At 46.6% G+C, this 25,203-nt stretch overlaps 1 protein-coding gene across 1 annotated transcript in view; it reads right to left on the minus strand.

Annotated features, from left to right (window-relative positions):
• LOC147693347 (TRPM8 channel-associated factor homolog) overlaps positions 1-25,203 on the minus strand; it is a 171,546-nt gene that overhangs the window by 64,165 nt on the left and 82,178 nt on the right. Inside the window, exons 4-5 of the mRNA XM_086933678.1 lie at positions 18,848-18,942; positions 11,823-12,036 (exon numbers count right to left, since the gene is read on the minus strand). Coding sequence (XP_086789804.1) covers positions 11,823-12,036; positions 18,848-18,942 — 309 coding nt within the window. The remainder of the gene's footprint in view (positions 1-11,822; positions 12,037-18,847; positions 18,943-25,203) is intronic.

A 25,203-nucleotide genomic window follows, 5' to 3' on the forward strand; every position in this document is an offset into this window, starting at 1 on the left:
GTCATGAGCACCAGTACTCCTGTGCTCATGATGGAACCATTCCGTCATGATGACAGGGGCATGAATTCCCTCTGCTGCAAACAGTAGAAGAATTTCCATTTTTTGGGGGGGCCTCAGTAGGTGGGAAAGAGCTTCCCCAACCACCCGAGGCCCTTCCAAGTTTTTCAATCTAATGACAATGGCGCAGTCATCATTAGATTGAAAACGAAACTGAAACTTAGTTTTAGTTTTAGTGTTTCAGTGCTCGTCCGCCTATCTCAGTCCCCTGAGCACTAAATCACTTGGGTGAGGTATCAGTGAAAACGGGAGCATCTCCCTTTTCCAATGGTACCCTTTCCTAGGTGTTTGGGATCACCCCAGGAGGACGATCCCCAAGCAGGGATCCACCCACTACCACTAGGGAGGGGGGAGCGGCCCCTTGGGCAAGGGCCTTTGCTCCCCCCATATTTGTTTGGGCACAACAGTCTTTCTGCCCACCGGCATTGGGGTTGCTCAAAAAGGGCATGGCAATGCCCCCCCCCGAGAGAAATGTTAGTCTTTCTGCAAGCCCCCCCCCCCAGGAGGATATGGGCAATAGCCCCTAATCTGCTCCCACTAGAAACCCAGGATTTTTTTTTATTGATATTGGGGTTTGGGCTTCCCAAAAATGGAAAGACTGGATTTTCACTGGGGGTGGGGGCAGAAAGCCAACTAGAAAGCAGGGATGTTTCTTTTGTATTGATGTTGGGGTGCGGGCTACCCAAAATGGGCATGACATTGCCCCCACCCCCAGTGAAATTCCAGTCTTTCTGAAAGCCCATTAGAAACCAGGGATTTTTTTTATTGATGTAGGGGTGGGGGCTGCTCACCCAAAAAAAATGCAAGTCTTTCTGCTCCCCAGGGCAGATGGGGGCAAGAGCCCCTGATCTGCCCTGGGGGAGGGGGCAGAAAGCCCACAAGGTACCAGGGATTTTTGTATATTGTAGGAATGGGGGTTGAACAGGAGTCATATTGGGGCAATAGCCCTGGGGGGCAGAAAGCCCACTAGGCCTTAGGATTTTTTTTAATTCAAGGTTGAGGTCAGCCAGAATGGGTATGCCAATGCCCACACCTCCCCAAAAAAATACCACAGTCTTTGTGCCCCCAGAGGGGCAGATGGGGCAGTGTCACCTGATCTGCCCCTGGGGGGGTAGAAAGCCCACTAAGCGCCAGTGATTAAGCTGGATTGTTTTATGTGGGGGGTGTCCAGAATGGGCATACCAATGCCCCCACCCCCCAAAACATAGCCACAGTCTTTCTACCCCCCCTGCGGGCAAACCAGGGCAACCCTCCCCTCCATTACCCCAGGGCGGCAGAAAGCCCACTAGGCACATACTTGTTTTAGGCAATGTGCCTACCTGTGGATTTTGGTTCCTAGCGCAGCCCGCACATAGGGAAACCTAGCAAACCTGTACACTTTTGAAAACTAGACAACAAGGGGAATCCAGGATGGGGTGACTTGTGTGCCTCTCACCCAGAATTTGAGCTTGGGAACCCTGGGTGGTAGGAAATTTGTGGATCCATGCAGAATCCAGAACTTTCTTACACAGAAATTTGAGGAAAATTTGATTTTTTTCAGCTAAATTTGAGGTTTGCAGGGGATTCTGGGCAGGGAAATGTTGGGGAACCCACTCAAGCCATACCTTTCTGAACTCCCCCAGGTGTCTAGTTTTCAGAAATGTGTGGGTTTGGTAGGTTTCCCTAGATGGCCGGCGGGCCCGGGGCCAAAACCTAATGGGACCCTCCTTGCAAAACCAGGTTGTTTTGTGATAGGTAATTTTGATGTCGCCTCAAAAGTTTTTTAGCCCTTACCTGTCTCAGGTACTTGACCCACCCATACAAGTGAGGTACCATTTTTCTCTGAAGACTTTGGGGAATGCGAGGTAGGTGGAATTTTGTGGATCCACACAGATTCCAGAACTTTCCACCACAGAAATGTGAGGAAAATGTGTGGTTTTTTTTTTACAAATTGTGAGGTTTGCAAGGGATTCTGGGTAACAGAACCTGGTAAGAGTCAGTCACGTACCCCCATCCTGGATTTCCCTTGGTGTCTAGTTCACAAAAATGTATAGCATTGCTAGGTTTCCCTAGGTGCTGGCAGAGATAAGGTTCAAAATCGACAGCTATCACTTTGCAAAAAAAGGGCAGGTTTTCACAGTGAATATGTGGTGTGTCCACGTTGAATTTTGGGCCATTTCTTATTGCGGGAACTAGGCCTACCCACATAAGTGAGGTACCCTTTTCCCGGAAGGCTTTGAAAAATGCAGGGTAGGTGGAATTTTGTGGATCCAAGCAGATTCCGGAACTTTCCACCACAGAAATGCGAGGAAAATGTGTTTTTATTTTACAAATGTTCTATTTCTATTTATTTCTATTTAAAATTATTTGTACAGCGCACGTACACCTGCGGTTTCTTGGCGCTAGTAACTGAGAGAGGTCAGAGGAGAAGTCCCGGGCTAGACAAAAGAAGAGGGACTGGGGAATTATTTAAAGGATTTATCGAAAAGATATGTCTTGAGTTGTTTTCGAAATAACAGATATGAGGTGGAGGCTCTGAGATCTGCAGGCAGGGAGTTCCAAAGCGTCGAGGCGAGGGTCGCAAACTTCGAGCCTCCCCATTTCTTTCTTCGGAACCGTGGGACAGTGAGAAAGGATTGAGAAGATGACCTAAGTTCCCTAGATGGAACATAGGGACTGATCTCTGAGGAGATGAAAGCTGGCGCCGTGCCCAGTCGTGCTTGGAAGGTGATAGATGCAAGCTTAAACTGGACACGGGCCCAGACGGGAAGCCAATGTAAAGCTTTCAAGAGAGGAGTGGTATGAGAGGATTTAGGGAGTTTGAACACCGGGCGTGCCGCCTGGTTCTGGATCTGCTGCAAACGCCGAAGACTATATGCAGGGATACCTGCATATAGGGCGTTGCCATAATCCAGGCGGGATACGACCATGGCAAGGGTGATAAGTTTTAGTGCATCAAAGGAAAAGAAACGGGACACCTTACGAATGGTGCGAAGAGCCAAGAAGGAAGAGGAAACCACAGAACTCACCTGGGAGTGAAGGGTAAGTTGTGAGTTGAGCTTGATGCCAAGGGTTTTAACCGAGGTGGAGGGAACGGGTGGGGCACCAAGGGAAGGGGGCCAGAAAATGGGGGACCAGGGGCTGGATGAACCACCCGTCAACACCAGTTCGGTCTTATCTGGGTTGAGCTTAAGATGGTTGTGGTTCATCCAGTCTCGGATATGCATCATGACGGTTTGAAAGTTGGAGATGGAATCGGGGGAGGAGGAAAGGTTAAACACAAGCTGGAGGTCATCCGCATAATTGAATACGGTGACCTCCATTTGTTGCAATGAAAAGATAAGAGGGGAGATGTAAAGATTGAATAAGAGGGGGGAAAGGGAGGAACCTTGGGGAACCCCGCACTGAACGTCACGGAAGTCTGCGGTGAAGTCACCCAGGCGGACAGCCTGGGTGCGGTCCCTCAGGAAGGAGGATAACCAAACCAGCACGGTACCCCCGATCCCCGCCGCCCTGACACGGGAAAGTAAGATGGAATGATCCACCGTGTCAAAGGCGGCTGAGAGGTCGAGGAGAACCAGGGCCTGAGGTTGGTTGGTGTCCATTCCCTCCCTGAGGTTATCAAGGACCGAAAGCACAACAGACTCCGTGGAGTGTGCGGGGCGGAACCCGGCCTGGCGGGGGGCAAGGGCCCCGTTCTTCTCCACGAAAGAACTCAGAGCGTAGGTGACGTGACGCTCGAGTACTTTCGCCAGGAAAGGTAGGAGAGAGATGGGGCGGAAATTGGCTGGGATAGAGGGATCGGCACCGGGTTTTTTTAGAATAGGGACTATAACAGCAGATTTAAGTGAGCTGGGTACCACACCCTGGGATAAGGAACTGTTAAGGAGGTGGAGAGGGGGATCTGAGCAGTTAGAGAAGATGTGACGGAGGATATGAGCCGGGCAGGGATCTAAAGGAGACCCTGATTTGACGAGTGGGATTATAGCGTTTATTGATTCCTTGGTTAGAGGTGGAAGGGTGGTGAGATGGTCCTTGGGAGGAGGACACTGAGGGTCCACAAAGGTAGGGGAAGGCAAGGGAATATTGGTTTTAATGGTTTCGATTTTTTGAATAAAGAAATTATTTAGGGAGTGACAAAGTTCCAGTGAAGGGGTGGGTTTGAGAGAGGTTCGGTCCGAGAGAGCTAGATTGTGAACAATCGAAAAAATTTCCTTCGATTTGCTTTCGGCTGCGAGGATTTTGGAGGAAAAGTAGATGGTTTTTGCCTCAAGGATGTTTTTCTTATATAGAGTCAGGATGTTTATAAACTCTAGGCGTAAGGAGGGACAGTAGTTTTTCCTCCAGGCCCGCTCAGCACGCCGTACCGCCAATTTAGTGGCTTTAAGATCTTGATTAAACCACTGGTTGGCGTCTTTCTCTCGTTTGGTTGAGACCCGCTTTAGAGGAGCAATGGTGTTACAGCCTGCCGAAAGCCATTGATCAATGGCAGTGACCTGAGAGCAGGTAGATAGATCTTGGAGGAGGGGGGCGGAGGAAGTGAGTGTGGAGGATAGACTGTCAAGGTCTACTCGGCCCCATGCTCGGACCCAGGTGTTTTTGGGGAGCGAGGGTTTGATCGGGGGGTGAATAGGGAGAGAGAAGGAGATCAGGTGATGATCGGACCAGGTGCAGGGTGAGATTGAAAGGGATTCAACGGGGCAGTTAGAGGACCAGATCTGGTCAAGAGTATGACCTTTGACATGGGTGGGAGAGTGAATGTGAGAGATAAAGTTGAGGGAGAGGAGAGTGTCTGAGAACTCCTTGGAGGATGGGCATTCGGCTTGGTCAGAAGGCCAGAAATTAAAATCACCCAAAAGTAAAATAGAGGAGTTGTTAACTGTGATAGTGGCCATAACATCCAAGAAATCTGGGAGGAACAAAAGGGGAGATTGGGGAGGACGATAGATCAGAATACAGGTAAGAGGGGGCGTGGTGGAGGTGGTACGAATAGCTAAAAACTCAGTAGTAGCGATATCAGGAAAAGACAGGGACTGAAAGGGGAGGTCGGTTCGAGCGATGACCGCCACCCCACCTCCGGCTTTACCATTGGGCCGGTCGGCCCGGATGGCGTAATATGAAGCTGGTAAGGTGGCCAATAAGGTGGGGAGGGAGTCGTCACGGAACCAAGTTTCTGTTAAAAAGAGAAGGTCGGGGGCATGGAGATCCAGTAGGACCGACAGTTCATGGGCGTGGGCAACTGCAGACCTAGTGTTTAGATAGATAGCCGTGAAGGACCTAGGAGCCGCTGGAGCTGTGCCACCGCTGGAGGGAATCGGGGGCTCAGGTTGAGGGTAAGGTGTAATCAGAGGGACAGGAGGGGTTAAGCCAAGAGACGAAATGTGGGAGCGGGTGGAAGCAGATAGCGGCCATGGGCCCCGCAGGCGGCGCAGTTGGGCAGGAGAATAGGTAGTAGCGCGCGCAGCATAACATGCCCCTTGCCCCGGCCGGTCGCGGACGAGCGCAGACGAGCTTGCCTTAAGCGCGCCTTCGGCGCGCAATCGTCGCGCCCGCTGCGCTCGTCCGCTGCGCTTCCTGCCGAGGCACATTATTTATATTGATTGGTTGGGGCGTTGGAGGGGGCGTGGCCAACCGAGGTGGGCGTGTCTCGTGGCTCGCCTCGCCGTCAGGAATGGCGCCCAAGATGTAAATAAGCGTTGCAGCGCGAGGCGCGCTGTTCAGAGAAGCAAGGGTCAAGTAGGTTTTAAAAGTACAAAGTATTACACAAGTTTTAAAAAGGTGTCTTTCGCTCTCCCGGCTTCCGCCTCAGGAGACTCTGTCAGTGTCGCGCTTAGAGAGCTGCGCGCACTATTTATAGTATAGGTGAGGGGGCGTGGCCAACCGAGGTGGGCGTGTCTCGTGGCTCGCCTCGCCGTCAGGAATGGCGCCCAAGATGTAAATAAGCGTTGCAGCGCGAGGCGCGCTGTTCAGAGAAGCAAGGGTCAAGTAGGTTTTAAAAGTACAAAGTATTACACAAGTTTTAAAAAGGTGTCTTTCGCTCTCCCGGCTTCCGCCTCAGGAGACTCTGTCAGTGTCGCGCTTAGAGAGCTGCGCGCACTATTTATAGTATAGGTGAGGGGGCGTGGCCAACCGAGGTGGGCGTGTCTCGTGGCTCGCCTCGCCGTCAGGAATGGCGCCCAAGATGTAAATAAGCGTTGCAGCGCGAGGCGCGCTGTTCAGAGAAGCAAGGGTCAAGTAGGTTTTAAAAGTACAAAGTATTACACAAGTTTTAAAAAGGTGTCTTTCGCTCTCCCGGCTTCCGCCTCAGGAGACTCTGTCAGTGTCGCGCTTAGAGAGCTGCGCGCACTATTTATAGTATAGGTGAGGGGGCGTGGCCAACCGAGGTGGGCGTGTCTCGTGGCTCGCCTCGCCGTCAGGAATGGCGCCCAAGATGTAAATAAGCGTTGCAGCGCGAGGCGCGCTGTTCAGAGAAGCAAGGGTCAAGTAGGTTTTAAAAGTACAAAGTATTACACAAGTTTTAAAAAGGTGTCTTTCGCTCTCCCGGCTTCCGCCTCAGGAGACTCTGTCAGTGTCGCGCTTAGAGAGCTGCGCGCACTATTTATAGTATAGGTGAGGGGGCGTGGCCAACCGAGGTGGGCGTGTCTCGTGGCTCGCCTCGCCGTCAGGAATGGCGCCCAAGATGTAAATAAGCGTTGCAGCGCGAGGCGCGCTGTTCAGAGAAGCAAGGGTCAAGTAGGTTTTAAAAGTACAAAGTATTACACAAGTTTTAAAAAGGTGTCTTTCGCTCTCCCGGCTTCCGCCTCAGGAGACTCTGTCAGTGTCGCGCTTAGAGAGCTGCGCGCACTATTTATAGTATAGGTGAGGGGGCGTGGCCAACCGAGGAGGGCGTGTCTCGTGGCTCGCCTCGCCGTCAGGAATGGCGCCCAAGATGTAAATAAGCGTTGCAGCGCGAGGCGCGCTGTTCAGAGAAGCAAGGGTCAAGTAGGTTTTAAAAGTACAAAGTATTACACAAGTTTTAAAAAGGTGTCTTTCGCTCTCCCGGCTTCCGCCTCAGGAGACTCTGTCAGTGTCGCGTGTCAGTGTCAGTGTTGAGGTCTGCAATTGATTCTGTGTAACAGAACCTGGTGAGAACCAGTCAAGTCACCAAATCATGGATTCCCCAGGGTGTCTAGTTTTGAAAAATGTATAGGTTTGCCAGGTTTCTCTAGGTGCTGGCAGAGTTAAGGTTCAGAATCTACAGCTAGGCATTTTGCAAGAAAGGGGTCCGTTTTCACTGAGAAAATGTGGTGTGTCCACGTTGCGTTTTGAGCCATTTCCTGACGCAGGAAATAGGCCTGCCTACACAAGTGAGGTATCATTTTTCTCTGCAGACTTTGGGGAACACGGGGTGTGTAGAATTTTGTGGATCCACACAGATTCCAGCTCTTTCCACCACAGAAATGTGAGGAAAATGTGGGATATTTTACAAATGTTTAGGTTTGCAAGGGATTCTGGGTAATAGAACCTGGTGAAAACCAGTCATCACCACATCGTGGATTCCCCTATGTGTCTAGTTTTTTAAAATGCATAGGTTTGCTAGGTTTCCCTAGGTGCCAGCAGAGCTAGGGTTCAAAATCTACAGCTAGGCACTTTGCAAAAAAAGGGTCAGTTTTCAGTGTAAAAATAAACTGTCTATGTTGCATTTTCAGCTGTTTCCTGTCTTGGGCACTAGGCCTACCCACACAAGTGAGGTACCATTTTTATCGGGAGACGTAGGGTAACAAAGAATTGTAAAGCAACTGTTATTACCTATTGAATTATGATGCATTTCTGCCTTCCAAACGAAAGAGAATGTTTAAAAAAGAAGTAATTTTGAAAAATGACCGATATTTCTCCTGCTTGTATGGGCACTCACAATTTCGGAAATGTGCAAATATCTACTTTTTCTAAACTCTACATTTTGTTCTAATTTCATAAATACATAGGTGTCTTTCATACCGATTTTCCAATGTATATATTTTCCCAAATTAATTGCTATATACCCGGTACATAATAAAAAACCATTGCAAGACGTTGCTCAGACATTGGTTCTGGGTTCATCGGGTTCTTGGTGAACCTACTAGTCCTATATATCCACACAACCATAAAGGTCCAGCAGATGTAATGGTATATTGTTTATAAACAGCTGTCATAATTAGAAGAATTTACAGGTAAAATCGTTGACACAAATGGCAATTTTTTCAACTAATTTTCAAGTTTTCCCATATTCAACTGTCAGTTTCTATAAAGAAACCTCAAAAGATTCACACAAATGACCCCTTGCTGAAATCGGAATGTTGTCTACCTTTTTTAAAATGTATAGCTTTCAGGATGCATTATTGCTTTCATACCCATTTCTACCATTAACTGGAAGGAGGATAAAAGCAAAAAATAGAAAAAAATAGGCTATGTCCTAGAAAAATGCCAAAACTGTGTAAATAATTTTGTTTACTGAAAAAAGTCTGCTTGTCCCTGAAAGCTAAGAAGATGGTGATTTCAGCACAACAACCCCTTTGTTGATACCATTTTCAGGGGACAAAAACAGAGGCTTTCATCTGTGCCCTTTTCTCCCATTTTTTTTTACCTACTACTAGCTGTATTTTGGCTAATTTCTGGGTCCCCTCCAGGGGAATCCATAAACCCAGGGCACCTTAAGAATTCCAATGATGTTGGAAGAAAAGGACACACATTTGACGTGGATACCTTATGTGGTCAAAAAGTTACAGGGGCCTATTTGCAAACTACCCCAAATAGCCAAAAAAGGCTTAGCACTGGGAGGCCTAGCAGCAAAGGGGTATACACACCAAAATCCTCATGGTAGAATCAATACTGTACACTTGCCCCCTGTTAGATTTCGGCAGTGTTTGACAGCTGAGATTTAAGGAATGTTGGGTTATTTAATATAATAATATCGGATGCAATAAAGAAAACCGAACTCATAATTCCGTCCTGTGCATAGATATCGATTTATGCACGGGACGGAATTAACAGGCCAATTTGTATTCTGGGTTTTGGTGTCTTACTGAGAGTTTGGCAGACGGGATACTCCGTCAAAAAGTGACAGATATCCTGTTTGCCATTTTAAAAGTGCAATAGGCTATTATGCACTAAGGCGGACTAGGCGTCTGCCACGTTTCTGACAGAGCATCCCACGCTGTAAACTCTAGATAGGGCACAAAGTTCTCAAGGTGAAAAATACCTTGGTCATCAGAAACATGATCAGAGAAGCAAATATCAGGCCTAGACTCCTATTCCAAACCATTAGGCTCTGCTCCAACCTATCAAACAGCCTAAGATTCAAAGATTAAAAGTCAAGGAAGAGAAAATAGCAGAATTCTTTATAAAATAAATTAAGACGATGCACAAATATTCAAACCAAAGCCTTTGCCAACCCCTTATATTGGAAATATCAGACGCCTATATTTGAAATATCTTGGTGAACCTACTAGTCCTATATATCCACACAACCATGAAGGTCCAGCAGATGTAACAGTATATTGTTTATAAACAGCTGTTATACATAGAAGAATTTACAGGTAAAATCATTGACACAAATGGCTGTTTTGTCAACTAATTTTCAGGTTTTCCTATATGCAACTGTTAGTTTCTATGAAGAAACCTCAAAAGATCTACACAAATGACCTCTTGCTGAAATCGGAATGTTGTCTACCTTTTTTAAAATGTTTAGCTTTCCAGGATGCATTTTTGCTTTCATACTCATTTCTACCATTAACTGGAAGGAGGTTGAAAGCAAAAAAATAGAAAAAATAGGCTATGTCCTAGAAAAATGCCAAAACTGTGTAAATAATTTTGTTTACTGACAAAAGTCTGCTTGTCCCTGAAAGCTAAGAAGATGGTGATTTCAGCACAACAACCCCTTTATTGATACCATTTTCAAGGGACAAAAACAGAGGCTTTCATCTGTGCCCTTTTCTCCCATTTTTTTTAAAAACTACATTTAGCTGTATTTTGGCTAATTTCTGGGTCCCCTCCAGGGGAATCCATAAACCCAGGGCACCTTAAGAATTCCAATGATGTTGGAAGAAAAGGACACACATTTGACGTGGATACCTTATGTGGTCAAAAAGTTACAGGGACCAATTTTCAAACTACCCCAAATAGACAAAAAAGGCTTAGCACTGGAAGGACTAGTTGCAAAGGGGTATACACACCAAAATCCTCATGGTAGGGTCAATACTGTACACTTGTCCCCTGTTAGATTTCGGTAGTATTTGACAGCTGAGATTTAAGGAATGTTGGGTTATTTAACACATCGGATAAATATCGGGTGCAATATATAAACCCGAACTCATAATTCCGTCCTGTGCATAGATATCGATTTATGCACGGGACGGAATTAACAGGCCAATTTGTATTCTGGGCTTTGGTGTCTTACTGAGAGTTTGGCAGACGGGATACTCCGTCAAAAAGTGACGGATATCCTGTTTGCCATTTTAAAAGTGTGATAGGCTATTATGCACTAAGGCAGACTGGGCGTCTGCCACGTTTCTGACAGAGCATCCCACGCTGTAATCTCTAGATAGGGCACAAAGTTCTCAAGGTGAAAAATACCTTGGTCATCAGAAACATGATCAGAGAAGCAAATATCAGGCCTAGACTCCTATTCCAAACCATTAGGCTCTGCTCCAACCTATCAAACAACCTAAGATTCAAAGATTAAAAGTCAAGGCAGAGAAAATAGCAGAATTCTTTATAATATAAATTAAGACGATGCACAAATATTCAAACCAAAGCCTTTGCCAACCCCTTATATTGGAAATATCAGACGCCTATATTTGAAATATCTGAAAAACCTAATGATCCTGTTTTAGCCTCTTAAAATCGAAGAGCTCCATAAGATTATGTAGCCCCAAACCCATGAAGGCATGGAGAAGAGCATCTTCCAGAATTATTGATCAAAACCTGGGCTGGGCCGCACACCTCAAAATAGTAACGTCATCAGTGGAAGAGATCTTACTGGAAAGGACAGGTATCCTTCTACTAAAGATGTCAAACTGGTAACCTTGCAACTCACTACATGTAGACATAGTAGTGAGCTCCTGAATACAAGTAATTCCAGATTCTGGCTGAAACACTCTCCACACCATATTGAGGATATCCTCGAAATCCTAGACAAAGGTGATCCCTGCCGGCAGCATTCAACTTTGTTACCCACAGAACCTTGATGAACATCTTCTTGCTCAGACAAGGACTAGGAGGATCAGCCCTCGATTAGTTGCAGACATATTATAATCCCTCAAACGTAAGCAACCAAAAAGTCTTTCTCAACAGATAATCAATTTGACATCATCCTTCTCTCTGAAACTAAACTCCATGATGATTCATTCTCCTTGATTACTGAAATCCCCTCCCACCTGTACAAAATGTATTAGTCGCCTTAAGAAGCCCATTGAATACCAGCAGCCGGATCTCTAGTATTTCCAGTTGACAGCTCCATGAATTCTATTGATCATATCAATAATTTACCAAAACCACACAAATACCAACCACATGACCTACAGAAAAGGAAAAACTTCATCCCTGCAGAGGACTTCCTAGCTTTGGAGCTCTCACATATAGACAGTGGAAATGCCGTTTTGTCAAGTCTCCCTAAATCCACAACCTCACCCCTCAAAAACCAATCTACATGAATCAGTTCCTCCTTGTAGCAAACATTAAGTATTCAGCCCACAAAATGCTTCATTAGTTGATCACAGTAACAGTGTCTATGCCCTGAGTTCTACCCAAGTTATGAGCTCAATACCCACCATGCTTGTAGAAGGGTGCTCGCACCGCCTTTTTTACGGTGACTGATAAAGCTCCAAGCTCGCAGCGGGCTGGCACCAGGATATAGATGAGGCCGCCCCACAGGTTGGAGATGGTCATCTTCTCGCTCTTAACCTCGTAGATCCTGATGACTACCGGTGGGCGAAAGAGTTCATCTTTAGTACTGAGGTCATCTGATTGGCATCCAATCTGCACCTATAAGATGAGGCAGGCGCAGTCAGCATTTTATTTTATTTATTTTATGTAGTTTGTAGAGCGCACAGCTACCCCCGAAGGGGTGTCCCGGCGCTAAAATCCAGAGTTACCAAGGGAGAGGGGGAGTGAAGCAGAAGGAACAGAGGAGAGACTAAAGTCCGGAAAAGAGCCAGGTTTTAAGTTTGGCTCGGAAGATGGATTCGGAAGGACAGAATCTCAGCTCAATTGGAAGGGAGTTCCACAGTCTGGCAGCAATGACGCTGAACCCTCTGCCACCAGTTCTAGAAAGTCTAAAACGGGGCGAGATCAGGAGGCAGAGGTCATTGGATCTCAGGGATCTGGTGGAGCGGGATATCGAAACCCGTTTTTTCAAATAAGTAGGTCCGCAGTCGTTGACGGCTCGATAGGTAAGGGTGAGAACCTTAAACTGAATGCGGCTAGCCACTGGAAGCCAGTGGAGTTCCCTCCGGTAGGCAGAAACAGATTGACGGTACGGGATATTACCGATCAGTCTGGCTGCAGCATTCTGGACAATCTGCAGCCGGCATATAAGGTACTGGGGGGCCCCCGCATAGAGACTATTGGCATAGTCCAAGTGGGACGTGATGAGGGCTTGGGTGACTGTGCGGCGGGAATCCAGGGGGAGATAGGGAAGGATTTTTCTAATCATGCGTAGTTTCATAAAGCAGGCGGAGGTGACTTTATTAACCTGGGTTTTGCATGACAGGGAGTCATCAAATTGGAAACCAAGATTCCGCGCCGAGTGAACAGGGGGCGAGGCAGGATCAAGCGCCGTGGGCCACCACCAAGAGGAGGGGATGGAGGTTTTCTGATTGAAAAACAGAACCTCCGTTTTATCTGCATTCAATCTGAGGTGGTTCGCGGTCATCCAGACACTGATGTTATTGAGACATTGGCGAAAATTGATGAATGCGGAGTCCGAGTGGTCCCTGAAGGAAAACACCAACTGTGTGTCGTCAGCGTAGGAGACCACCCTGACTCCATAGGACTCCACAACGTCAGCCAAGGGGGCAAGATAGACGTTGAAGAACAGGGGGCTGAGGGCGGAGCCCTGCGGCACCCCACATGACAGAGGTTTTTTCTCTGACTTAAAGGGACGCAACAATACCCTTTGACTTCTGGATGAAAGGAAGGACTCGATCCAGCTGAGGGCAGTGCCACCGATGCCTATCTGCTTGAGTCGGTCAAGGAGGATGGAGTGAGAGACCGTGTCGAATGCTGCGGACAGGTCGAGGAGAACCAGCATGGCCTCCTCGCCCCTGTCCACGCATTCTCGGATGGTTTCAGATACTTCCAGCAGGGCCGTCTCAGTGCTGAATCCGGCTCTGAAACCGGATTGTGATCCATGCAGCAGAGAATGGTCTTCTAGGTATTCCGTGAGTTGAAGCTGCACGGTTTTTTCCAGGACTTTGGCGGGTTTAGGAAGAAGGGAGATGGGACGATAATTAGCAAAGACAGTGGGGTCTGCGTCTGCTTTTTTTAGAATAGGGATCACCAATGCCTCCTTCCAGGTGGTAGGGAAGAAGCCATGGTGAAGGGAGGCATTCCAGACGGAAAGGAAGGGGCAGGCAAGAGAAGGCGCCAGTTCTCCCATGATTTTTGCGGGGACAGGATCAGAGGGGGCACCGGATTTACAGCGAATGAGTAGTCTGATAGCCTCGTCCTGGTTGAGTTGGTTAAATGAAAGAAAGGACGGTGACTCTGGGGGACTAGTGGAAGAAGACGGGGTGACAGACTCTGTGGGGAAGGAGACACAGAGTTTGTTGATCTTTTCAAGAAAGTAGTAGCATGTGGAACGTGGCATGGCTTTAATTTTTGTCAAGGGATTACATTCTTTTTCAATAAAGACTCCATGAGTTAGTGTGCACTCTAGTCGTCCGACCCACGTGTGGATAAATAGTGCCATGGATGCGGTGAGGCTTTCGGTATCACTCTTTCTAAAATTGTATAAATTTGATGTTGCACTTTGGGTTCTCAATGGAGCATTTTAACATTTTAAACAGTCAGCCAACTTTTTAATTTAAAGGGAGATTGCAATCCCTGTTGTGGGAAGTGGAGGGAATGTTCTGCATTCCTCTTCTGGGCCAGGACATTCTAGAGGTGCCATTTTGGTTAGTGCGCACTCTAGTCGTCTGGCCCTCATGTTGATAAATAGAGCCACGGAGCAGGGGCGCGCAGCGGGCGCGCCAAAAGGAAGCCTGCCTGTGCCTTTCATCATCCCAGAAATGTCCAGCGCCAGGAAAGCTTCCAGCGCCATCCACCATGCCAGCTCTCTTCTAGAGGGTAGGCTCATCACCTTTTATAATAGCCCAACTCTGCACAGTCTGGCCACCATTATGAAATTCGCTCCGCATTGCTCTCCTTTTAAGTGTATTGAAAAGTATGCTTGTCCTGACTGTGCATGGACCCCTAACATGTTAGAAAACAACAGAGCCTCCCCCTGGTAAGTCCAGCAGGAAATCAAAATAGTTCTCTTCAGCTGTAATAAATGTGAGGTCTCTCCAGAAACATGAACTTTAGGTGTTTGACATACTAAATGATGGGAAATCGGATGCCTCATTCCTAACAGAAACTTGGCTCTCTGATACGACCAACCCTACGTTAACCACATCAATCCCTATGAATTACAGAGTCCTGAGGAAGGACCGTTAAACAGGCAGAGGGGGCGGGATAGCATTAGTGTACAAAAAGGAATACAAATGTACATCCTTTCCACATGATGGACCTGAGAAGGCATAGGCATTAGTCTTTTGCCTGTCCCAAACTCCTCATCAGTCTCTGGCAGGGACCCCCATCTATAGGCTCCCTGGCCAGGCCGGCCCATGCCTGAATTCAATAGGCAAAGCCTTAGCCCCTTGGGCCATGAGGTATGCTCATTTCATAGCACCCCAAGATTTTAATGTCCATTTGCACAACTCCTCAGAGCCAGAGGCTTGGGCACTCTTACATACTATGAGAGCCTTCTCACTCAAGCAACAGGTTTTTGGGTCGACTCACCAAGCAGAGCATACATTAGACCAGGTATTTCCGAATGTGGATCTAGAGGTGCTGGAGCCATCCCCTCTTGCATGGTCTGACCACCATCTTTGGGGGAAACCATGACATCTGGTCAGGAGACTGGTGGCCACCAGCCCAGGGAAATTGCCCCCATCCCACCAACTTGGCCAGGAACCTTGGGGTCCTTATGGATTCCGCCCTTTCTTTTGATCTTCATGTCAATAGAACAGTATCCACCTGCTGCAACATCATTCGGATGCTCAAAAAGATTGCTCCATACTTGTCATCCGAGGCAAGCAAGCAGTCAACCGTGGCCTTCAAACTGTTCAAAATGCTGCAGCCAGGATGGTCCTAAACTTACCTAGGCTTTCATCGGTGACCCAAGCTAGGAAGGACCTCCACTGGCTTCCTATACAAGCCAGAATTTCCTTCAAGATCATTTGTCTTACACACAAAGCTCTGTTTGGTGCTGGTTCGGAAGGCATAAGAACCCTCATCAGCCCTTCATCCCTAATAGAACACTTCGGTCCTCCTCGAAAAATCTTCTTGCTGTCCCCAGATTAAAAAAGTCTAGATGGGGTGGCCGAGCCTTTTCCACCATCGCCCCGAAACTATGGAATAGTCTCCCTCCTGAACTGTCTAGCCAACCCTCCCTGTCGATTTTCCGGAAGCATTTGAAGACTTGGCTTTTTTCTCAGGCCTGCTAAACCTACCTCCTGTCTTATCTGCCTTCTTGTCCCTATCTCCGTGTAGTTATGCGCCTTGATGCCCCCCTGGCTAAGTTCGCGCAATATAAGTCTTATTCCATTCCATTCCATTATCTGATTCACGTGGCCATGTACACTTGTCAGGCCGCCTCCCAAGAAAAATACCCAGGCTTCTTGCTTAGTCTACCACAAAGTACAGCAAAGTGACCTGATGCAAGACTTGCTAATAAACACCACAGCTTTGTCTGGCTCTCTTGAAGAGGATTCCGCATCCCTGGATGGCTGGATTTTAGAAACCATCAATGAGTTCGCCCCTATTACGAGGCGACCTTGAGCAAGGACGAAACCAATGGCCCGTGGTTAAATGATGACTTTAGATCTTCTTAAAAACAGTGTAAACAACTGGAAAGGGTATGGAGAGGTAATTTCAAGCTAGAGGAGAAAGGGCCTATAAGCTAGCAATAATAAATTCACGTTAAGGTGTTTCTAGCTAAAAAGGCCTTCTTCAAACAAAGTTTGCGGAGGCGGGTAATAAGACGAATTAGATTTTTAAAATCGTCAAATCCTTTTTTAAACCCGAGGTCATATCAGGCGAGCGTCAACGGACAGCTATGAGTGGTGTAAGGAGCTAGAATTATTCTTTTACGAAAATATTGCTACCATTCAGGCCGACATTCTCAACAATGTACAGTCTGACCTGACTCTTTTTGATCTCCGGATACGTCCATTTCTCACACGGGAAGTTCCACTCTAGCCAGTTTCGACCCATTATCCCTCAAGATGACACTAACAGCTATGAGAACCCTGAAGGCGGGCTCCCCATCTGATCCTTGCCCCATTAACATGTTGATTAAGGCCGCCCAGACTATCAATCCAATATTGAAAAATATATTTAACACCTGCCTGACATGGTCCCTGCACAGTGGAAAAGGGCAAAAGTGCTTCTTCTTTTGAAGAAACCCATGGCTGCCTCGAAACAGCCGGCAAGTTATAAACCCATCTCCCTCCTCTCCGCCTTTGCCAAAATACTGGTAAAGGCTGTTAATCGCCAGCTGTCGCAATTCCTGGAGGAAAAGAAACTATTACATTCCAGTCAATCATGCTTCCGACCATACTTCAGTACAGAGACAGTGTTTTTGGTAGTCGTGGAGCATATCAGAAGCACCCCCGATAAGGGAGGCAAGACCACCCTGATCATGTTGGACATATCCGTGGCCTTTGACATGGTTCTCCATCAAAAAAATACCCGAACACCTCTAGGCAATATGGATCAGAAGCACTGCCATGAAATGACTTTCCTCTTTTCTGGGCAACCAAAGCCAAGAGGTTTGGCTGCCTCCATTTTCATCTCAAGTCAGAACTCTGATGCTGAGCGTACCCCATTGATCAGCACTGAGCCCCACACTGTTCGATGTCTACCTCACGCCTTTGCTGACATTGGCAGAGTCGATGTGCGCACAAGTAAGCTCATACACTGACAATACTCAGCTTCCCTTCTCCTGTGGTAGGGGAGAGGAGCCAGATGGAAGCTCACAGCATTCTGCCTCTCTACTATGTCTCAGTGTTTGGCCCAGTACCAACTGAAACGCAAATTGGACAAGACTGAGATTATGATACTCGGGCTGCTTCCTCTAACCTTTAGAGATCTTGCTAGCCTAATGATGTGCTGCAGCCAGGCTCCCTACAAAGTTCTTTTAGGAATCTGGGTATCACATTTGACAGTACTCTTTCCTTCCAACGTCAGATACAAGCGCTGATCAGTTCCTGTTTCGGCATACTACGGATGCAGAAAAGATTACTACCTCTCCTGTCTGAGTCGGCCAGAAAAAAGGTCATCCATGCTCTGATCACCACAAGACTGGATTATGAAACCACCCTTTCATCTTGGTCTCCCAGAGTACCTTCTGAGCAGACTTCAGGTGGTGTAAAATTCGGCGGCCAGACTTCTCTTTAAACTCCCCCCTCGGTCCCACATGTCCGCTCTTCTGAAAGCCCTTCACTGGCTGCCCGTGAAAAAGAGGATACAATTTAAGGCCATGGTCCTAGTGCATAAGGCCTTGCACGATTCAGGAGTAGGATACCTTAGAGAGAGGATTTATGAATATATTCTGGCACGCACTTTGCATTCTTCCTCTGCCTATCTGGCAAAAGTCCCTCAGATCCACCGACTTAGAATGGGCAGCAGTTCTTTTTCTTATTTGGGTCCCCTCAACGTGAACAAACTACTGAGAAACCTATGCCTAACCAGTGATCTCTCTGTATTAAAAAAGAATCTGAAAACTTGGCTTTTAAACTATCAGATTAGGTTTTAAGCTGGTGCTGTATGTCTTTAGTGCCGGGACACTCTTCTGAGTAGCTGTGCGCTGTACAAATTGTCATAACACAACATATGAAGACATTTTGCCATTGTGTAGCAATCACATATGTACCAATGGATCACGGATATATTAAGGCAGAGTGGCTGGGGTGCACATAATTGGTGAGGAGAATAAGTCATGGTGTGTGAATATGGAAGTTTCTATTTCACATGAACAGCCATGAGTATGGGTCATCAGACCGCACACAGATTATGGTAACTCCACTGTGCTTCACACAGTCGTGAATCCAAGACTCTTCTATTGGAAGAGTATCCTAATATTAGTTTGGTGTACTGCTTACTGGTATATCCAACCTAGGATTGTACTAATAAATATTAAGGCTAATAATTTCAATATACAAGAATATCATGAGCAGAAAATTCAGGGACAACATGTCGAAAGGTCAGTCCATATAGGGACGTTTACACTTACTATTCATAACTCCACCTCTTAGTACCTTAAAGATATATATTGATAAGGTATCTATCTATCTGTCTGGCTGTCTGTCTATCTGTATGTCTATATATGGATTTAGGTATAGAACATCTCTACTTACCTTCTGGCATTTTGAATTCAATATTTTTTCCTCAATATTTCTATGCATTAATCTTCTAGATTCGATGTTCTGGGGCATTGCCTAACCTAGTAGGGACACAATATGCCTTTCACAGACCCCACAGTTGAGTTAGCAGCCAATGGCAGCTCTTTCCATGACAAGCAGTGTCTTACCTTCAGCTGTTTTCCGATGGCTGATGGTGGGAATTCGATGGATGCTTTCTGCTTTGGGTAGAGGTAAAGGCCAGTGCTTCTCCAAGCTGTGTCTCCTGCAAGAAGTCACACATGGTTAAAAGGGACTTCGTGAGGAAATGCCTAATAGCTCCACCCAGGGCCGAGAGTTACATAAACACAGGATTGTGTAAAACAAATTCACATTTAGTTGAGTCTGAAAAGTACTTTTTGCAAAAGTTAATACTCTGTGAGTCACAAATTTGTCCTGAAAAAGGGATCCTCCTGCACCTGGAAGAACGCTGCATAATGGATTACTGACAATAAAATCATACCACCCTATCAGGCAGGATTCAGGCCCAACGCATTAACTCTCGACAACATCATCACTCTCGCCTACCTGGGCTCAAAGGTGTGTGAAAGAAACCCTCCCTTACATGCCTGCTTTGTCAAATACAGGGCGGCCATTGAGGGCATTGACTGTAACATCCTGTGGAAAAAACTGGCAGGATGCGGCATTCCAAAACAAATGCTTGCAGCATTTGCAGCCTTATACATGGATATATGGGTGAGGATCAATCACTCGTCACCGGACAGATTTTTCAGTAACAGAGATTTAAAGCGGGGTGCATACTCACCCCAATCTTATTCAACCTGTAACAGCTGATCTAGGGGAAGAGCTACTAAAAGGTAGGACATTTCCACCATCGTTAGGATGGAAAATATTCCCAATAATACATTATGCGGATGACTTGGCCTTGATGGATCAGACACAAATAGGAATGAGGAGGGCCTTGGACATATTACACAAGTATATTAATCGCAATGCCCGCCATGCTAATGTGCGAAAACAAAAGTCCTGATTTTCGGCCGATGTCCTTTAAAACACAAACTCAAATGGAAACTTGGACCACTAAAGGTCGACACAGACTCCAAGTATATTGTCTTGGAGTTTGGCTTATGGACTAAGGTAAACGCATGCTGCAGACTAAGGCTTTAGGAGCCAAAGCAGTAAAGACCATGTATGCTCTACCTCGTCTGAACCATATGCTAAACAGCCACTTGGCACAGGGAATACGAAGAGTAATTGGCGCCAAGCTCGTACCAACACTAAGTTACTGCCACCTCGCCTACCCTGGAAGTCTGACAGAGGTACTAGAGCGAAACCACACATCATCATACAAAAAGGTATTCGGCATGCCAAAGCACATACAGCACACTTTATTACACCTGGAATTCAATCTGGCAAGCATGGATGTAGCATGCAAGAAATATATAATTAACTATTACTTCCAGGTGAGCAGGGCAGATCCTGATTCTTTGTGGGGTTCCCTTATGGCAATGTTCTCGGACAAGTCAAGTACCTGTGCGAAGAATTTGGAACTAGCCGCTTCAACATTAAATCTGGATCTAGCATCACTGACGGCTGTCCAAATTAGGAAAGCACAACTAAAACGCAAAGTAAAGCTACAAGCTAAAAAAAACCTTGAGGTATCCAGATCTAATCAAGGCAAGGAGCATTAGAGGTGCTGAGGAGCTTGCAACATCCCACAAAACCTTTCTTTGCCAACCATATTTAAGAGCAGCATTTGGAAAGCATGCATTTAAGAACATTTTCTCATTTAGGCTACTGACTATACCTATTAGGGAGTACAGGGCACACTGGAACAAGTGTGCAGTGACACAGGAACAATATAGGCTGTGCAATTACCACTCTGAATCAGCTGCCCACATCTCATGCTGCTGTGCAAGCTTATCACAAAAGAGACCTAGGTATCTGAGGCCTATCCTTATGCAACACGAGATCAGATCATGCAAGGAAGCACTACTATTCATATATAGATCAGACACTCCAAAAGACCTAGCATAGGTTGATAAATTCCTTACAGAAGCGGGCATGCTAGAACTGGGGGTCTCTAGTTGGTAGAGGTAGGTACCTTTGACCAAATAGGGACCCTTGCTTCTAAGTCAGGGAAAGGGATTACACTACTGGATAACCCCTGCTCACCCCCTTGGTAGCTTGACATGAGCAGACAGGCTTCTCTCAGAGGCAGTGGGTTAAGCATTTGTGAACAAATACAGTAATACAGTGAAAACACTACAGATGGACACCACACAGGTTTTATAAAAATAAGGATTCTTTACATAGGCTTAAGACAAGACCACAAATGACAAAGATCCACAATACTGTACTCAAAATTGACTTAAAGATGGTAGGATTTCCTTAGTTCAAGTTGATGATAAATGCAACACAGTTCTCACAAAAGTACCTGGATATGTAACGCAAAATAAACAAAAGGCTTGCAGGGTTGGAGAAGCGTCGGTTCCTTGCTACGGGGGAGACAATACGTCGCGCCTCAATGCTTGCGCAGAGTAGGGAATTGCGTCTTGATCCTTACCGGAGAGGAGGTGATGCGTAGGTTCTCCTGCTGCAGCCCTGTTGCAATGCGGAAAGATGGCGCCTCGATGCGATGCGATAAGATGGCGCCCTTGATGCGACGATGTTGAGAGGACTTGGGCATGCCCTGGCAGCCTTGCGGCAACTCTGTACTTTGGAGCTGCGACAGGCCCTGCAACACGCTTCTCCAGTGATGCGACGGCGAACCTCGGGGTTACGACGCACTTCTCCGGTGATGCGACAGCAGACAGCTGCGACAAAGACAATCTTCTGGGAGTTGGGGCGGCACGCTTCTCCGGCGATGCGACGACTACACCTGCGGCTGCGACACGCTTCTTCTTGTTTCATCGCGCTTCCAGCTCCCAGCGACACACAGGCTTCTGCAGATAGAATTCCCAGCAAGGAAATTCAGAGGGGAGCTGGTGGTGAAGTCTGTTGTCCCTGATACTTCAGCAAGAGGCAAGCACAAGTTCAAACCGTTGGAGAACTATTCTGCAAGATGATGAAGTACACACAAAAGTTCCTTCTCCTCTCCTTGGCACCGAAGACACCACTGTAGGCCAACCCAGCAATAGAGCACACTGGCAGGGGGGCAGTCCACTCCTACAGCTTCCTTTGGTTCTTTCCTTGGCAGAGGTTTATTCTTCTTGTTCCAGAATGATCTAAAGTCTTGGGGTCCGGGTCCCCATATTTATACTACTTTTCTCTTTTTTTCTCTGAAGGCAGAGAGGCCTTTGCCTAGTCCAAACCAGTTCTGGTGCACTTTGTTGACAAGACTCCTTCTTTCCTTTCACAGTGCAGGGCAGAGACATCAGACACACCACAGGAGGTGGAGCCAGCATTGTGGAGGGAAGGCACAGCCTTATTCAGGTCCCAGGTGCAACTCCTCCCACCAGTCCACATGCAGCTCTCCCTTTTCAGTCCTGTGCTGACTCTCTCTCCTGGAATTCCCCAGCCCCTGTCACTCACAGAACCCGACACACAATACACAACCTAGCAGAGGCAGGCTTGGACAGTTAAGCAGAAAATATCTACTTTCTAAAAGTGGTATTTTCAAACACAGAATGTTAAAACCAACTTCACTAAAAGATCTATTTCATTATTCTGAGTTCAGGCACACTAAACTCGAATTTCTACCATGTTGCCTGAGTCAGTTAGGATTATAAGATGTAATAATCACACTGCCCATTCTTGCCTATGGGGAACAGTTAGCCTTGCAATCATGAAAAACGGAAATGGCTCTAATTCACTATTAGGACATGCCACAAACCCCAGGGCGTGTCCTACCTTATACTTACAATGCACACTGCCATCGGGCCTACCATAGGGGTGTCTGATATGAAGAAGAGGGAAGGTTTGGGGACTGGCAAGTGGGTGCACTTGGTCAGTCAGCATGGCTGTACCAGGCTGCACACAATCTCTGCAATGGCAGACCTGAGACACACTTTACAAGCTGCTTCTGTGGGTGGCACAACTAGTGCTGCAAGCCCACCAGCAGGATTTGATTTACAAGCCCAGGGCACACATGGTGCACTGTACTAGGGTCTGACAAGTAAATCGAATAACACAATCATGGAGTCATTAATCAATACATCAATTTAACATAGGGAGCACTTTCACTATGGCACTGAATAGCAGTGGCATAGTGCCCAAAGCATCTAAACCAGCAAAACATATCAAAAACGGAGGAGGCAATCAGAAAAAATAGAAGGGAGACTCACGCCAATGGTACCAGGCTTAACAGGGCAGAATACTATGAAAGTCTGGACCACCGTCAGGGGGAGCCGATAATTTGCACAAAATCCTTTATGGAGCCACCCCTGTCCCGCTTGACAGTATCCAGTAGTACTGCAGCGCTTGGAGTTGACACTTTTTTTGAACGAGCTTGTACATGCCAACTATTAAAAGACTTCGGTTCCATCCCACTCCATACACTGAGGAACTTGCATAGATTTTGCACAGATTTTTAACGCATCATATTTCCTTAGTTGAGCCTACTATTTTCTGTCTGCATGACCTATTCGAAGGGACAGAACAACCAGCCTGGCTAACCAAATAACCATACCATCCTTCTCGCCACAAGGACTTCATAAAGAGACAATCAAAAAGCAAGCAATTGCAATGAAACAGGTCTCTCATTTACGCAAGTTTGAGCTATTGGAATTATAAATGACAATGTCTTTTATTTATGTATTGGTTTTTTAAACATACATAAAATACTTTGTAATTTACAATGCAAATAGCTTAAACTCGCGTAAATTTGAGACCTACACCTATTGCATTGCAAATGCTTATTTTCTACAGGGGTCTTGGTGAGGAGCACAGTGCTTTTTAGTGAGCTCTCGTCACCATGCCTGCACCCTCCTCACACAGTGAAATTATTTTGCACGTTGACAGGTATCAAACTCTGAACACCAGCTAACCAACCACAGACTGCAAATCTCACCAATCTAAAACTCAATGTAACCCTCATTGGGCACGCAATATATTGCAAGAATGCCCAACAAATAAGATACAATACAACAAAAGCAGTATAATCCTAGCTAAATTAGAGTGCAGTGTTTCAAATGATCTGTTTTTTTTTCATCTCCGGGTGTGAGGTGCACCTGCAACCTGCACGAGGAGGAGGGAGCGGTCTTTAAGTGCTTTGGGCTGGCTTCTCAAACCCCCTTGTAGTGGCCAGGGTCGCTGGCTGCTCTCGCCTGGCACCGTAGGGGGGTGGTGGTCTGACAAAATGTGCTAAGGCTGCTTTGGGTTCAGAGTCCAGCCCTGGACCTGGGCACTTGCTGCAAGGGCTGCTAGGTACACACAGAGTCACTTGTAATGCCTTCTTTTAAGAGCAAGTCGCACAGTACAACTTGTGTACTTGACTAAAAGCGAGAACTGTCTAAATGCACCATACAAGACCTATGAGCTCTTGGGGGGCAGCAATATCCCCAAAAGTTGCTCTTTGACGGCTCATCTACCTGCTGATCACAGTGCGAGAAAAGCTCATAGCCTGGAAGCAGCCCGTATTACCATCTACAGTTAATGCACAATTATTTTTTTGGGCTGTTTTACATGGTGTAAACCCGATTTTTTACATAAGTATCAGTTATGTTACACTTTTTTTTGGGGGGGGTGGGGGGAGATGAAGTGTATTTCCCAGAATCACAGGATGTTTTGCGACGCTGAGACTCGGACCTAGTTCCATCGTGGGCAGCTCTGGCTATTACACCACATCCAATAATGAATAAAGTATAGTGGCTCTACCTGCCTCATCCCCGACACACCCGCACTCGGTCTCTGGGTCACAACAATGAGGGAAGGCAAGCATTTGAAATGCAATAGGTCTTGCATTTACGCGAGACCTATGGCATTGCAAACGGTAGTCATTACGGACAATGGGAGGGGAGTTGGGGAGGGGAGAAGGCACATACAATAGGCAGGCAGGGGTAGAAGTCACTGACAATATGAGGGAGTGGGGAGTAGAGAAGGCAGGGTGGGTGGAAGTTTGTGGATCCACACAGATTCCAGCACTTTCCACCACAGAAATGTGAGGAACTTATGTTTTTTTTTTTACACATTTTGAGGTTTGCAAGGGATTCGGGGTACCAGAACCTGGTGAGAGCCTGTCAAGTCACCTAAGCATGAAGTACCCCAAATAGCCAAAAAAAAAGGCTTAGCACGGGGGAAGAGAAGGCCTAGCAGCGAAGGCGTTAGGAAAGTGTTTTCGACTATCTGCAGCTGGTTCAATTTCGTGTATTACCAGATCACTCCCATAAACAATCTTTGGAATACATTTGGCCTGATAACCCTGTATTAATGCCCAATATGTTTTCTACCCACTATGTTATTATGTTATGTTATGTTATTATGAGCTTGTAAAGCGCTATATCACCCAGGGGTATCTAAGCGCTATCAGCGGAAACACAACATCAGTAGATGAAAAAAAGCGGATCACAGAGTTCCCCATGCCTCC

The sequence above is a fragment of the Lissotriton vulgaris genome, chromosome 8 (genome assembly GCF_964263255.1).
Source record: "Lissotriton vulgaris chromosome 8, aLisVul1.2, whole genome shotgun sequence".
NCBI lineage: Eukaryota > Metazoa > Chordata > Amphibia > Caudata > Salamandridae > Lissotriton > Lissotriton vulgaris.